This window comes from Pseudophryne corroboree, chromosome 4 (assembly GCF_028390025.1).
Source record: "Pseudophryne corroboree isolate aPseCor3 chromosome 4, aPseCor3.hap2, whole genome shotgun sequence".
Lineage (NCBI taxonomy): Eukaryota > Metazoa > Chordata > Amphibia > Anura > Myobatrachidae > Pseudophryne > Pseudophryne corroboree.
Genome location: NC_086447.1, coordinates 246,394,757 through 246,408,856, shown reverse-complemented (window position 1 = coordinate 246,408,856; position 14,100 = coordinate 246,394,757). Strand labels below are relative to the sequence as shown.

At 44.4% G+C, this 14,100-nt stretch overlaps 1 protein-coding gene across 2 annotated transcripts in view; it reads right to left on the bottom strand.

Moving 5' to 3' along the window:
• Window positions 1-14,100, bottom strand: part of LOC134909287 (guanylate cyclase soluble subunit beta-2-like) — a 186,545-nt gene that overhangs the window by 104,398 nt on the left and 68,047 nt on the right. For both annotated transcript variants that reach the window (XM_063916005.1, XM_063916006.1), the window contains exon 11: window positions 4,978-5,126. In XM_063916005.1, coding sequence (XP_063772075.1) covers window positions 4,978-5,126 — 149 coding nt within the window. The remainder of the gene's footprint in view (window positions 1-4,977; window positions 5,127-14,100) is intronic.

Below are 14,100 nucleotides of genomic sequence, written 5' to 3'. Positions count from 1 at the left end.
CATAGGAGGATTTCAAACTAGACAAGACAAGACTAGACACGATTCTAGACACGATTCTAAGACAAGATTCTAGACAAGATTCTTAGACACGATTCTAAGACAAGACTCTAGACAAGATTTTTAGACAAGATTTTAGACAAGACAAGACTGGACTGGATTTTTAAACTAGACAAGACAAGACTGTACTGGATTTTTAAACACCGGACTGGATTCTGCACACTGAGTTCTAGACAGGACTGGATTCTTGACAGGACTGGATTCTGCACACTGAATTCTAGACAGGACTGGATTCTAAACACCGGACTAGATTCTGCACACTGAGTTCTAGACAGGACTGGATTCTTGACAGGACTGGACTGGGCCAAAAAAGAAAAAGTTTTATTTCTTTTTTGTTGTATGGCTGGTGATAATGTTAGGTTCCTGGTGCTCAGAACAAGGGAGATGTTGCGTAGTGAGTCCTGAGCACCAGAACGTGACGCTGAAATAAGGTGTGGTGTGGAAATAGCCCCTAGCACCCTACCTCCATTGTTTCACCCGTGTGGTCAGTTCACGCCTGAGTGACTATGGTTTCTTGGGCCCACGGCAACCGCGTTTGAAGGGCAGATGAGGTCTGCCCAACTCCGATGCCCCCAGGTCTTAGATTGAGACAAGGCGTGAACCGAGACAGGATAATAACAAGGGGACCTCTAGCTAAAGCAAACAGAAGGCTAGGGGCTACTAACAACCCTAAAACTAAATATATGTGCTGCACGCCGCCAAAGGAAAAGAACAACCAAGGAAATGCTGTCCACTCGCCGACACAATACTGTTGTGTACCGGCGGTGACAGCATAAGCAGAACTCTCTGCAAAACACCAGTAACAAATTATAACCAAAGAATACTGCGACCTAGGCCGACGGACGCGGCAAAGCCGCTACTCACGGAACCGGTACAAATACTGGCAAACGGACTGGAACCCCCAAAGTAGCCGACACAGACTCTCAGAACCGGAGGACAGGCAGAATCCCAAACGACAGACCGGTGGACACCAAGAAGCCAGACACTCGCCCAGGCACAGACAAAGCCACAGGACTCCTGGACAGGAACGCTTCACGGCAGGACACAGGATCAGACACTGGAATCGACACGGGAACCGACACTCGGGAACCGACACTCGGGAACCGACACTTGAAGCAGCTAGACAGATACTGCTAGACAGGAGCTCAGGAACTGGCAGAGACTAGCTCAGAACTCAAGAACTCTGGAACTCAGGAAATCTGGAAATCTGGAAATATCACCAGCGTCTGTGAATTGCACTGAGCCAGCATATAACAGAGAGTCTTAATTAATTATGTCGTGCAGCTGCCCTGCTGCACAACTGAGAGGTGCAATCAACAGACAGGTGAGGCTGAACACATGGGAACAAGCTGCAATCACACAGACTCACCACTGGCAGCAAACAAGAATCTTCCCAAACCAGAGCAACGGGAAATCCTGGCCTGCAAGACTACTTATAAACATAAAATAGGAATGAACCACTACCTGTGGTTCATAACAGTACCCTCTCTTTAAGGGTGGGCTCCGAACACCCCATGACACCCACGGGGAACAGAAACAGAAGTATAACATAAAATACATAACCAAAAATGCAAAACAGGAATGAGCCACAGCCGTGGCTCATAACAATTACTGGACAAACGGAAAAACTAGGGGCCATAGCCTCCAAAATTGTACCCCCTTCTCCATTTTCAGGGATTAAGATAATCTCAGATTTAATGCTGGTATGCAAATAAACTGGTGAATACCACAGGATCAAGATTGGATATTTTCCCCTCCACGGAGTCTGGAGACTTATTTTGTGAAAATCTCGTGAGATTCTTTTTTTTCCATTTTTTTATTGCTTTTTTTTTTACATATTTTGTGACAGATGCCTTATTTTTGTTTTTCACAGCTCCCAGTTACACGCATGTGAGCATACCTGTGTGTCCCAGTTACACGCATGTGAGAATACCCATGTGTCTTGTTTATTTTATTCATATTATATTTTTAAATAAAGCAGCCCCTTGATGTTTTAGCAGTCCCTCCTGAGCCCCCACAGCAGCCCCGGATGGGGCAAGTTGAGATCGGGTGGGTTCGGTAAAGTACTAAGCACGACTGTGCAGTAAATGGTTTTGTTATTGAGCCCCTGCCCTAGTGGAGCTTACCACTCTACAGTCCAAACTCATACTATAAGTAAGATTGTGGGAGGAGGCAATGCTAACCTCTGTGCCCACAGCATGCCTCAGCCTGGCAAGCCAGACATCTTCCTGGCTGTAAGCCACCATGAAACTCCCTACTGGGCTTTAATCAGTAACTGTTTGTGCCTCACAGGAGCTCCTGGCCCATCTAGTGCTGCAGTGCAATGGAAAGCTGATGCAATGCAAGATCACTGAAACTCTGTTCTTCTAACACCGCAAGGTCTTGCGATAACCTTACACAGCCCTTAGGAAAAGAAGATCCCTGTACAACAAATTCGCATCTTCTAAATAAATAATCACAAAATGTGGAACAATAATAATAAATCAAAATTAAGGTTGACTAATTGGAGCCATTTATTTGAGTGAGTCCCTAACATGAAATAATTGAGGAGAACCTCTCTCTAATGCTCCGGCAGAAAATATCACTTTTACCTCTCCGGCAGTTGCGCTGGATTATGATTCAATCTCATACAATTACTGACTTTGACCACAAATGTGGTCTCTCCCCACTTTATTTAAAAACACTTCAGCAATTTCCATTTCCAACTTTGCGGCTAGTTTTCACAAATCTGTTTGTGATGTTAAAGCTTGTTTCATATCTGCTGTAGGCTTTCATTTAAACCTAGGATCAAGTACAGCAGCACCCCTGGAATTATATGGCAGCACCCCTGGATTTATACAGCATAGGCAGCACCCCTGGAGAATTACACAGCACAGCAGACAGGCAACAGCACCCCTGGACTTAAACGGCAGTGGGGCAGCACCCCTGGACTGATAGGACAGAGGGGCAGCACCCCTGGAATGATGTGGCAAAGAAAAGACGTGCAAGATGGAATTGTCCTTGGGCCCTTCCACCAACCCCCTGATGGTGATGTGGTTTGTTTAATAAGGTAAGACGCTTCTGACATTGTTTGTTGTTTAGGAGTGGCTTGACAAGAGATAGAGATGCTGACTTCATTTTCCAGCAAGACTTGGAACCTGCCCATACTGCCAAAAGTACCAAAACCTGGTTCAATGACCGTGGGATTACTGTGCTGGATTGGCCAGCAAACTCGCCTGACCTGAACCCCATAGAGAATCTATGGGACATTGCCAGGAGAAAGATGAGAGGCATGACACCGAACAATGCAGAATAGCTGAAGGCCGCTATTGAAGCATCCTGGTCTTCCAGAACACCTCAGCAGTGCCACAGGCTGATAGAATCCATGCCACCCTGCATTGAGGCAGTAATTCATGCAAAAGTGGCCCAAACCAAGTACTGAGTACATATGCATGATTATATTTTTCAGAGGGCAGACATTTCTGTATTTAAAATCCTTTTTTTTTTATTGATTTTATGTAATATTCTAATTTTCTGAAATTTTGGATTTGGGGTTTTCTTAAACTGTAAGCCACAATCATCAAAACTATAACAAATAAAGGCTTGAAATATCTCACTTTACATGTTATAAGTTTATATAATATATTAGTTTCACCTTTTAAGTTGAATTACTGAAATAAATGACATTTTGCAAGATATTCTAAATTTCTGCATTTCACCTGTAATTAGTCATTCAGGGGGTTGTCCCAGGGGTTCAGAACCAAATCCCGACATTTTTTACTTAAAATAGGGATTTTTCCCAAGTTTATCACCTGCTCAGAGTAGGTGAATTGAAATTTGCAGTAAAACATTTTTGCAGACAATTTAATATGCTTTGGCAAAATTACTGTGAATTGCGATATTTTCTCATCTGTTTACCGACAAAATGCATTTTTGACAGTAATTTAATACACCCCTTAGCACGTAATGAAGTCCATGATTATGAGATGTCAGAGAGATATTGTATGGTAGCGATACATACAGTAATTCAGAGAGGGGGGCTGGTAGAAATTACTGGGGCACAGGTCTGACAAAGAGTCACATACCCAACATGATCTGGCCACACTTCCCTATATATGGAGGCCACAATTTACCATGGCAGACCATGGGTCCATTGAGTAACTTTGAGTCATTTGTTCACAATTAGTGCTTAGCAAGACAATACCATCTACCCTCCTCTACAATTTACCAAATTAGAGTAATTACAGTATATAGCTATAGGTAACTATCTTTTTACCATGCATAATTATATGTGTAGTGTGGTTATCGTTGTGTTAGAATGTTACAATGATCACTATCCCACACATTGCTTTTAACTCCACAGAAGATGTTCCTTGTTTCACAACAGAGATGATTCCAGCTCTTCCTTTTGTATAGAGACTGGATATGTAAGAAGGCTGCCTTTCCTATGAGAATAAAAAAATAACTGTATCGAGACTTAGGGGTCTATTTATGAAGCAGTGAAAAGAGTGGAGAAGTTGCCCATGGCAAACAAACAGTGTTGAGGTAACATTTATAAAGTACATTCTATAAAATTATAAGTACCAGCTGATTGGTTTACATGGGCAACTTCTCCACTGGCTCACTTCTCCACACTTTTCACTGCTTCATGAATAGACTCCTTACAGCAGTAAACTGGCCCGAATACAAGTACAACATGGAGCCTGCAGTTATATTCTATTAAACATTGCTTTAGTTTAAAAAGACAATGAGCTATTATTTTGCCCCTTCATGACACATGACCACGCCCATTTTCTTACTATCAGTACCACTAAGAAAAAATTTCTACTTGCACCACTGGATGTGCCCACATCACTTTGTAATACACATTTGGAACCCCTCTTAAAATCTACAAAGTAAAGAACGTAAGTTATTATGTAAATATTCTGTAGAAATGATTACCTTATAGACATCATGCACTGTTGTTAATCTGTCAAAGCGGAGATACATAGAATTTAACATGGAGACAATCTGGATGGGTTCACATTGAGCACAAATGTTGGTAAATGTTACCACGTCACTAAATAATATTGTACACTCCTTGAATTCACCTGCAAAACATGACAAAATATACGTTATGGTAAGAACTTACCATTGATAACGGTATTTCTCCCAAGTCCACGGGATCCACAGGAAAACAATGGGATATGATGAAGCGACAGCAGATTTGCACCAATCGGTCAAAGCTTTACGGCCTCCCAGCATGCAACAGACCCGTCCATATATCCCCGCCTCCTGGCTCAGGCAAATCAGTTGTATTCCAAAGCTCAAGGCAGAAGCATCATAGATAGCCCTAATCAGGTGAAAAGAACACACATGCCCACCCTTCCGTACAAGAAAGAAGAGGTTAGTGAGTAAAAGGATCCTCAAATCAGGTGCATCAGGGTGGGATCCCTGTGGATCCTGTGGATTTAGGAGAAATACCGTTATCAATGGTAAGTTCTTACCATAACATATATTTCTCCGGCAGGGTCAACAGTTTATCCACAGGATAACCATGGGATTTCCCAAAGCAATTTAGTGGTGGGGACGCTCCTGATTGGACAGGAGAATCCTTCACTCGAATTCAGCATCATGAGAGGCTAAGGTATCCATGGCATAATGTCTAATGAATGTGTTAATGGAAAACCATGTGGCTGCCTTACATATCTGTTCTGCTGAAGCACCACATTGTGGTGCCAATGATGGACCTACCTTACAAGTAGAGTGAGCAGATACACTGGGGTCATCCCGAGTTGATCGCTCGCTAGCTACTTTTTGCAGCGCTGCGCTCAGATAGTCGCCGCCTATAGGGGAGTGTATTTTTGCTTTACAAGTGTGCAAATGCTTGTGCAGCCGAACGGTACAAAAAAGTTTTGTGCAGATTCTGAGTAGGTTTGAACTTACTCAGCCCCTGTGATCACTTCAGCCTGTTCATGTCCGGAATTGACGTCAGATACCCACCCTGCAAACGCTTGGACACGCCTGCATTTTTCCAAACACTTTCAGAAAACGGTCCGTTGCCACCCACAAACGCCTTCTTCCTGTCAATCTCCTTGCGATTGGCTGTGCGATTGGATTCTTCGTTAAATCCATAGCTCAGCAACGATACGCTTTGTACCCGTATGACGCGAATGCGCATTGCGGTGCATACGCATGCGCAGTTTTGACCTGATCGCACCGCAGCAAAAAAACCTAGCATGCGATCAGGTCGGAATGACCCCCATTAGCCGGAACAGGGAGATCAGATTGAGAATATGCTTCTGAAATCATCATCCGAAGCCATCTTGCATCCTCTCTTGTGAAATCCGTAGAGAATGAAAAGAGAATCTGTCTTTCTCATGGCACTGGTACGATCCACGTAGATCCTTAATGCACGGACCACGTCCAGCGATGCATCTCCCGCAGAAAGGCCCGGTATCTGGAAAGCCAGGACTACAATTTCTTCATTAAGGTGGAATTTAGACACCACCTTCAGAAGATATCCAGATCTAGTACTGAGAACTGCTTTATGTGGATAAAAAAAATCAGAAATGGGGAACGACATGATAATGCCCCTAAATCTGATACTCTTCTAGCTGACGCCATAAGCCAGTAGAAAGATTACTTTAGCTGTCAACCATTTAAGATCCACTTTATTAAGTGGTTCACATGGGGCAACTTGAAGGGCAAAAGTCCCAAGGCACTGTAGGAGGAACAAAAGAAGGTTGAATGCGCAACATTCCCTGGAAAAAAGTATGCACATCCTGTAAGTTGGCAATTTTCTTTTGGAACCATACAGTCAATGCTGACACTTGCACTCTCAAGGAAGCCAACTTCAAACCTTTATCCATTCCTGCCTGAAGGAATGCTAAGACCCTGAAAACTCTGAAAGACTTAGGGTCCATTTTCCGTTCACTGCACCAATGAATATAGGTTTGCCATATTCGGTGATAAATGCGAGCTGAGGAAGGTTTCCTTGCTCTGAGCATAGTGTGAATTACATGTTGTGAGAATCCTCTTGACTTCAGGATAGAGGTTTCAAAAGCCACGCCATCAAAGATAGTCGATCCAGATGTCTGTGATAACAGAAGTGGAGCATCCATCGACATTCTCTCCAGATCTGTGTACCAATGCCTTCTGGGCCAAGCCGGAGCTATTAGTATCAAAGCACCTTTCCCTTGCTTTATCTTTCTCACCACTCTGGGTAATAGGGTGATTGGCGGAAACACATAAGCCAGATGAAAGTCCCATCTCAATAAACAAGGCATCTACAAAGATCGCTCTGGAAACCTTTGTTCTTGACCCGTATGCAAGAACTTTGTTGTTCAGACGGGAAGCCATGAGATCTAACTCTGGCAACCCCTACTTGTCTACTAGAGTCTGGAAGACCTCCAGGTGTAGAGCCCATTCACTTGCCTGAATGGCGTGTCAACTGAGAAAGTCCGCTTCCCAGTTTATGACTCCCGAAACGAACACTGCGGACAAGGCTGGATGATGAAGTTCTGCCCACTTTAGTATGTGACTTACCATCTTCATCGCTTTTTGGCTGCGAGTTCCTCCCTGAAGGTTGAGGTACGCTACTGCCGTCGCATTGTCTGAGTGGATCTGGACTGATTTTCCCCCAAAGAATGTCCTTTGCCTGAATTAGTGCCATATATATGGCCCGAAGTTCCAATATGTTTATTGACAGGCAACCTTCTTCCTTGGTCCATTACCCCTGGAAACACAACCTCCCTGTCACTGCTCCCCAGCCCTGGAGACAGGCATCTGTCGTCAGAATTTCCCAATATGTTATCCAAAAGGGTCTCCCCTTGTCCAAATGGGATGTCTGTAGCCACCAGGCTAATGACCTTCTTAATTCTATCGTAAGAACCCTAGTCTGTGTTTTTATCATCTGATGCAACCCATACCCCATTCCATTCAGCAAGAATCAGACGCTGCAGAAGCCTCGAGTGGAATTGTGCATACTCCACCATGTCGAATACTGACACCATCAAACCCATCACACGCATTGCTGCGTGAATGGATAACTTTTGACTGTGTAGCAAGTCCTGAATCCTTGACTGAACCTTGGATATCTTGGAACATTACTCTCTGAAGACTTGAATCCAGTACAGCTCCCAAGTGAGTCATTCGCTGTGACGGAACCAGAGACCATCTTGCCCAATTTATGAGCCACTCGTGCTTCTGCAGACACATTATTGTCTGTTGCAGATGACATAGAAGCAATTACTGCGACTGTGCCAGGATTAAAAGATCGTCAAGGTATGGAAAAATTCTTATCCCCTGCTGGTGGAGATAAACTGCCATTACCACCATAATCTTGGTAAATACTCTGGGGGCTGTGGCTTACCCAAAAGGTAGGGTGAGCCACCCGCCTGGAACTGAAAATGCTGTTGGAGGATAGCAAACCTGAGATAGCACTTATGTGCTATAGGAACATGTAGGTAAGAATCCTGTATATACAGGGATACCATATAATCCACTGGCTCCATGGCCAAAATGATGGAACGTAAAGTCTCCAAGTGAAACTGAGGTACCCAAAAGTACTTGTTCAGCACTTTGAGATTGAGAATGGGCTGAAATGACCCATTTGGCTTCTGAACTAAAAACAGGTTGGAGTAAAACCCCTGTCCTCATTGTGTATGAGGAACTGGAATGACTACTCCTGACTGAAGCAATTTCTGAACTGCCTCTTGCAAAGCCCTGGCCTTCGTCTCTACCCGAGACGGGCTGGTCCAAAAAAAACTTTGAGGAGTGTGCTTTTTAAAGGCAAAGTCATAACCCAGAGATACTGCTTCCAGCACCCAGGCATCTGTTGTAGACTGCTGCCAGATCTGTGCAAACTGAAGAAGTCAGCCCCCCACCCTGGGATCCCCCAGGTGGAGGCCCGCACCATCAGGCTGATGGCTTATCTGTTTTACCAACCGGTCCTCTGGTAGCCCAATGCTTTTTAGTCTTACCAGACTTGTTGTATTGGGACTGCCTGCTATCACTTTTACCTTTAGCTTTTCCTTGAGACCGAAAGGGCCGAAAAGCCAGAACTTTAGGTTTGAAATTGTATGTGGAAGGAAACTTTACTTTCTTGGAGTCTGTTTCTGACTCCAAAATATTTGTAAATTCTTTACCAAAAAGAATATCTCCAGAAAATGGCAAAGATTCCAAACCCTTCTTAGATTCTGAATCAGCTTTCCATGTACGTAACCAAACTACTCTACAAGCAGCTATTGTTGAAGCTGATGCCCTGGAGGCAATAGTACCCATATCCAATGCTGCTTCTTCCAAGAACATTGCAGCCTGTTTTATATGTGCTATATTGGATTTTTGCTCTCTTGATGCTATTGAAAAATCTCCCTCCAATGCATCAGCCCAGGCAGCCACTACCTTTGCCATCCAAGATCAAGACATGGCTGGCCTTATGAAAACCATCCACTCTCCTATCTGTAGCATCATTTAATGATGTTGAAGGCAAAGGTAATGTAGACTTTTTCACTAATCGAATCACATGTGTATCTACTTTAGAACCATCTCCCTTTTTAAACAATCCCCAGCTGGAAGAGGATAATTGGAACTCCATTTCTTAGGAATTCTAAATTTTTTATTAGGCGTAGCCCAAGCCTCTGCCATGATTTCCGTCAGCTGATCTGACCCTGGAAACTCAATCTTAACTGTTTTGGGATGTTTAAACACAGGTGCCTTGGTTTTTAACACAGGCTCTGCTGAATCCTCTAAGGATAGAATGGCTTTCATTGCTTTAATTAACTCAGCTATATCCACTGAGCTGAGACCTTCCTCCTCCTCTTCCTATGCCGAATTAGAATTAATTGAGCTTTCATCCTCCGATGAATCCTCATCTGAACCATATGTAGCCTGTGAGAATTAAGATTTACTTACCACCAGCTTATCAGCCTGTTTATTTTGAGAGGCAGCTGCTGGAAGTTATACACCACAAGTGGGAAGCTGCATATAAGGGTTAATCGTGTAACCTATCCCCGGTACAGGAGTTGGAGGAATTATCCTTTCAGCTATACTGGATAAAGTCTGTGCAAACATAGCCCATGGTGGATCAACCTGCACCTGAATCTGTCTTGTATTTTTCAAGAACCCCTGGTGAAAGCTAAAAGATTTGCACACAAACCATCCTGAACCAAATCCTGAGAGGATAACACAGCTTTGCAAGACAAACATGATATGAGTGTTGATGTTGCTGTGAGTGCATCTTACTCACCTTTGCCGCTCTTAGACATGATAAATAATCAACACTTTCACAGTGTACTACACAATTTGTGACTGTAATCACTTTAAGCTTTTTAAAGTGACATACAATCCGACCCTACCCATGCACCAGCATTGAGGATCGGAATAGAAGAAAACTGACAGAATATAGTAAAGTCAGCAATCACACTAGTAATCAGTCACGTTATACCTTAGTATAATAAGCAATATGAGCACATCATCAACTACAACTACATTTCAAGTATGTAGGAGAACATATTACTGAATCATGTTTAAACAGATCTACCGTATTTAGACACATTGCGAAAGAAACAACAGTAAATGTATACAGGGGGTCATTCCGAGTTGTTCGCTCGCAAGCTGCTTTTAGCAGCTTTGCACACGCTAAGCCGCCGCCTACTGGGAGTGAATCTTAGCTTATCAAAATTGCGAACGAAAGATTAGCAGAATTGCGAATAGACACTTCTTAGCAGTTTATGAGTAGCTCCAGACTTACTCGGCATCTGCGATCAGTTCAGTCAGTTTCGTTCCAGGTTTGACGTCACAAACACACCCAGCGTTCGCCCAGACACTCCTCCGTTTCTCCAGCCACTCCCGCGTTTTTCCCAGAAACGGTAGCATTTTTTCGCACACACCCATAAAACGGCCTGTTTCCGCCCAGAAACACCCACTTCCTGTCAATCACATTACGATCACCAGAACGAAGAAAAAACCCTGTAATGCCGTGAGTAAAATACCTAACTGCATAGCAAATTTACTTGGCGCGGTCACACTGCGGGCATTGCGCATGCGCATTAGCGACTAATCGCTCCGTTGCGAGAAAAAAATACAGAGCGAACAACTCGGAATGACCCCCACAGACTCATATGCAATAGGCACTTATCTAACTATTTATACTCAAAAAGGTAGATAGAGACAGTGCTGTACTACCCGTACTCAGTAGAGTGGGATACAGGGAGACTCACCTCGCTTCCAGGACCGATCAATACGTTAGCGAATGATGAGTGGATCCAGACGCTACTAGTGTACACTGCCGCTCCATGAACCTATAGTGAACACAGACACTCAGTGAACACAGATGCACCAGCCACACAGCCGCCTATGCTGTGACTGGGTCCCCTTCGTTTACAGCAGAGGTTCTCAAACTCGGTCCTCGGGAGCCCACACAGTGCATGTTTTGCAGGTAACCCAGCAGGTGCACAGGAGTATTAATTACTCACTGACACATTTTAAAAGGTCCACAGGTGGAGCTAATTATTTCACTTGCGATTCTGTGAGGAGACCTGCAAAACATGCACTGTGTGGGCCCCCGAGGACCGAGTTTGAGAACCTCTGGTTTACAGCGTCTGAGACGGAAGCGGGAAAACAGTTCATGGCGGGAGACTTGGAGGAAACTGGTCATGAACTAGGGAGGGTTGACCAGGAGAGCGTCTGACTCCCCACTGCTGACATCAACCCTAGGGATCACGGCCTCATACTATTCCTGGAGCTATGATCCCTAATGTCTAGCGCTGGTGCACCCAAGGTGGCAGCCGCATTGCCACTGTTTGGTAGTCTCCTCCCAAAACAGTGCGGCTGTGTCCGTATTCCCCTTCTAAGCGAAATCAATGCCTTACCTTCTCTCCGTGCTCCGGCCACAGCCTGGTAACGTCTGCTGGACCTGCTAGTATATCCGACACAGACACCCGCCGAAACAGTACTGTACTCGTGGGTAATCGTTGTCACGACCCAGCGAAGAGTTGTTGGAGCAACTCTTTCTAAGGTACGTATAAGACGCTGTTTAGAAAGATTGCTCAGAAAAATAGTAAGACTATAAAAATAAAATAAGAAAGCTTAGGGTTGCTAAAAACCAGCAGCCCTCTGACCATGGCCTGGCTCCTGCCGCACCAGATAAAAAACTGATTTGCCTGAGCCAGGAGGCGGGAATATATGGACGGGCCCATTGCATGCTTGGAGGCCGGAAAGCTTTGACCGATTGGTGCAAATCCGCTGTCGCTTCATCATATCCCATTGTTATCCTGTGGATAACCTGTGGACCCTGCCAGAGAATACATTATTTTTATATAGCTGTGAAACTGTTTCCTTGTATATGTATTGCAATTTGCACGTGCAACTCAAACTGCAGCATACGCAGTGGCGTCACAAAGCGGGTGCAGGGGGTGCGGCCTGAACCCGGGTGTGACACCTGGAAGTGGTGACACCACACTGTGGGCTCCTCCGCAGTGACAGGAGCCAGGTGCTGCAGTGTGAAAGTCTGCTACAGCACCAGGCTCCTGTCATAGAGTTGGAGCCGACAGCGCAGCAGACAGCCTCCGGGGCAGCTCATTGCAGTCCAGCATCTTCGGAGATGCTGGGCACGCACCTGGAGTGACGATCCCGCGAGGCCACGACCCCTTTATTTGCGGCCACGCCGCTTTTTGCCTGAGGCATGCTGGCATATCAAGGGTGCACACCGGGTGTCACCACACCCGGTGACGCCTCTGAGCATACGTATGTGAAAGCATCAAGACACACTCTGATGGCCACATTACCGTTGGACCTTTTATGTGGTATAACTAAATCTGCACATTTCCATACTGCATATGTGTACCAAAATGCATCCTAATTTAGATTTAAACATATATGCACAGCGCTGTTTCATTTTAGTTATTTTGCATTAGATTGTTGGAGGATTGGTGTGCCTGTAGTTAAATGGCAGCACAATTGCACTATTAACTAGAGTCATAAAAACAACCAGGACACTTTTTCTTGAAGCCCCTTGTGCATGGAAAAGTGAAATGCGGTGGGCTGAGAAGGCTTAAGTTGAGTTGGGGCCACATAACTAGAGATGCATTCAACACTTGAATGTATCTCCAGATTCACTTTTTTAAAGGTGTATAATTTGCTGGTAGACCCGAGAGTATTTACTAAAGGTCAATTTTTATAGATTTTAAATCGTTCTAAATTGATGTTGTGTTTCAGGGGCTAGCACATATATTTATCAACAGACAATTTATACATATTAGTAGATTTACCCTCTGGTGTAAAGGTACATGATGATGATGATGATGATGATAATAATGATGATGACACCAGCAGCCCCACGCTGTCATTGGGTTTTTGAATCCGCGCGGATAGTACCTTATTCAATGGAGTTGCAGCTATAGTATGTCAAGTCACATCTGAAATCAGATTGCTATTGTACATATATATATCAAGCAGTAAAAGATGAATGCGATGTTTGTTTTTTCATGACATTTCAAATAGAAAATGTGACTTCTCATTATTTATAACACTGTCAGAATACATTTCTCTCTTACAGTATATATGACATTTCATTAGATTATATTATGTACTAACAGAGTAATGCATCTTTCACATTTACAACTAACAGAGCCAAGTAGCATCTCCGAGCCGCTCCAAACTTCTGGGATCCGAGTCTTCCTGAGCCGTGGCTCGGGTTTTCCCGCTAGACTAGGATTCCATTTCGAGGCAACAGGTCATCCTCCCGGCATCGGATTCTCACGGGTGTTGGATTCTATATAATGCACCGTGGCCGGGACTCGCCACCATTTCCCTCTCAGGCACTCTGCTGTATGTTGCATGCTGCGCTGAGCTTTGTTGTATTGGCTGTGCTTTGTCCACTGTCCAGACTCCAAACTTACAAGTGTCTGTGATCTGTATAGTCAGTGTATAGGGGGCACGCTGCTGTATGCTGTGCTGTAGTCTGCTGTATTGGCTGTGCTGTGTCAGACTCCAGATTTACAAGTGGCTGTGCTCTGTATACAGTCAGTGTATAGGGGGCATGCTGGTGTATGCTGCACTGTACTCTGCTGTATTGGCTGTGCT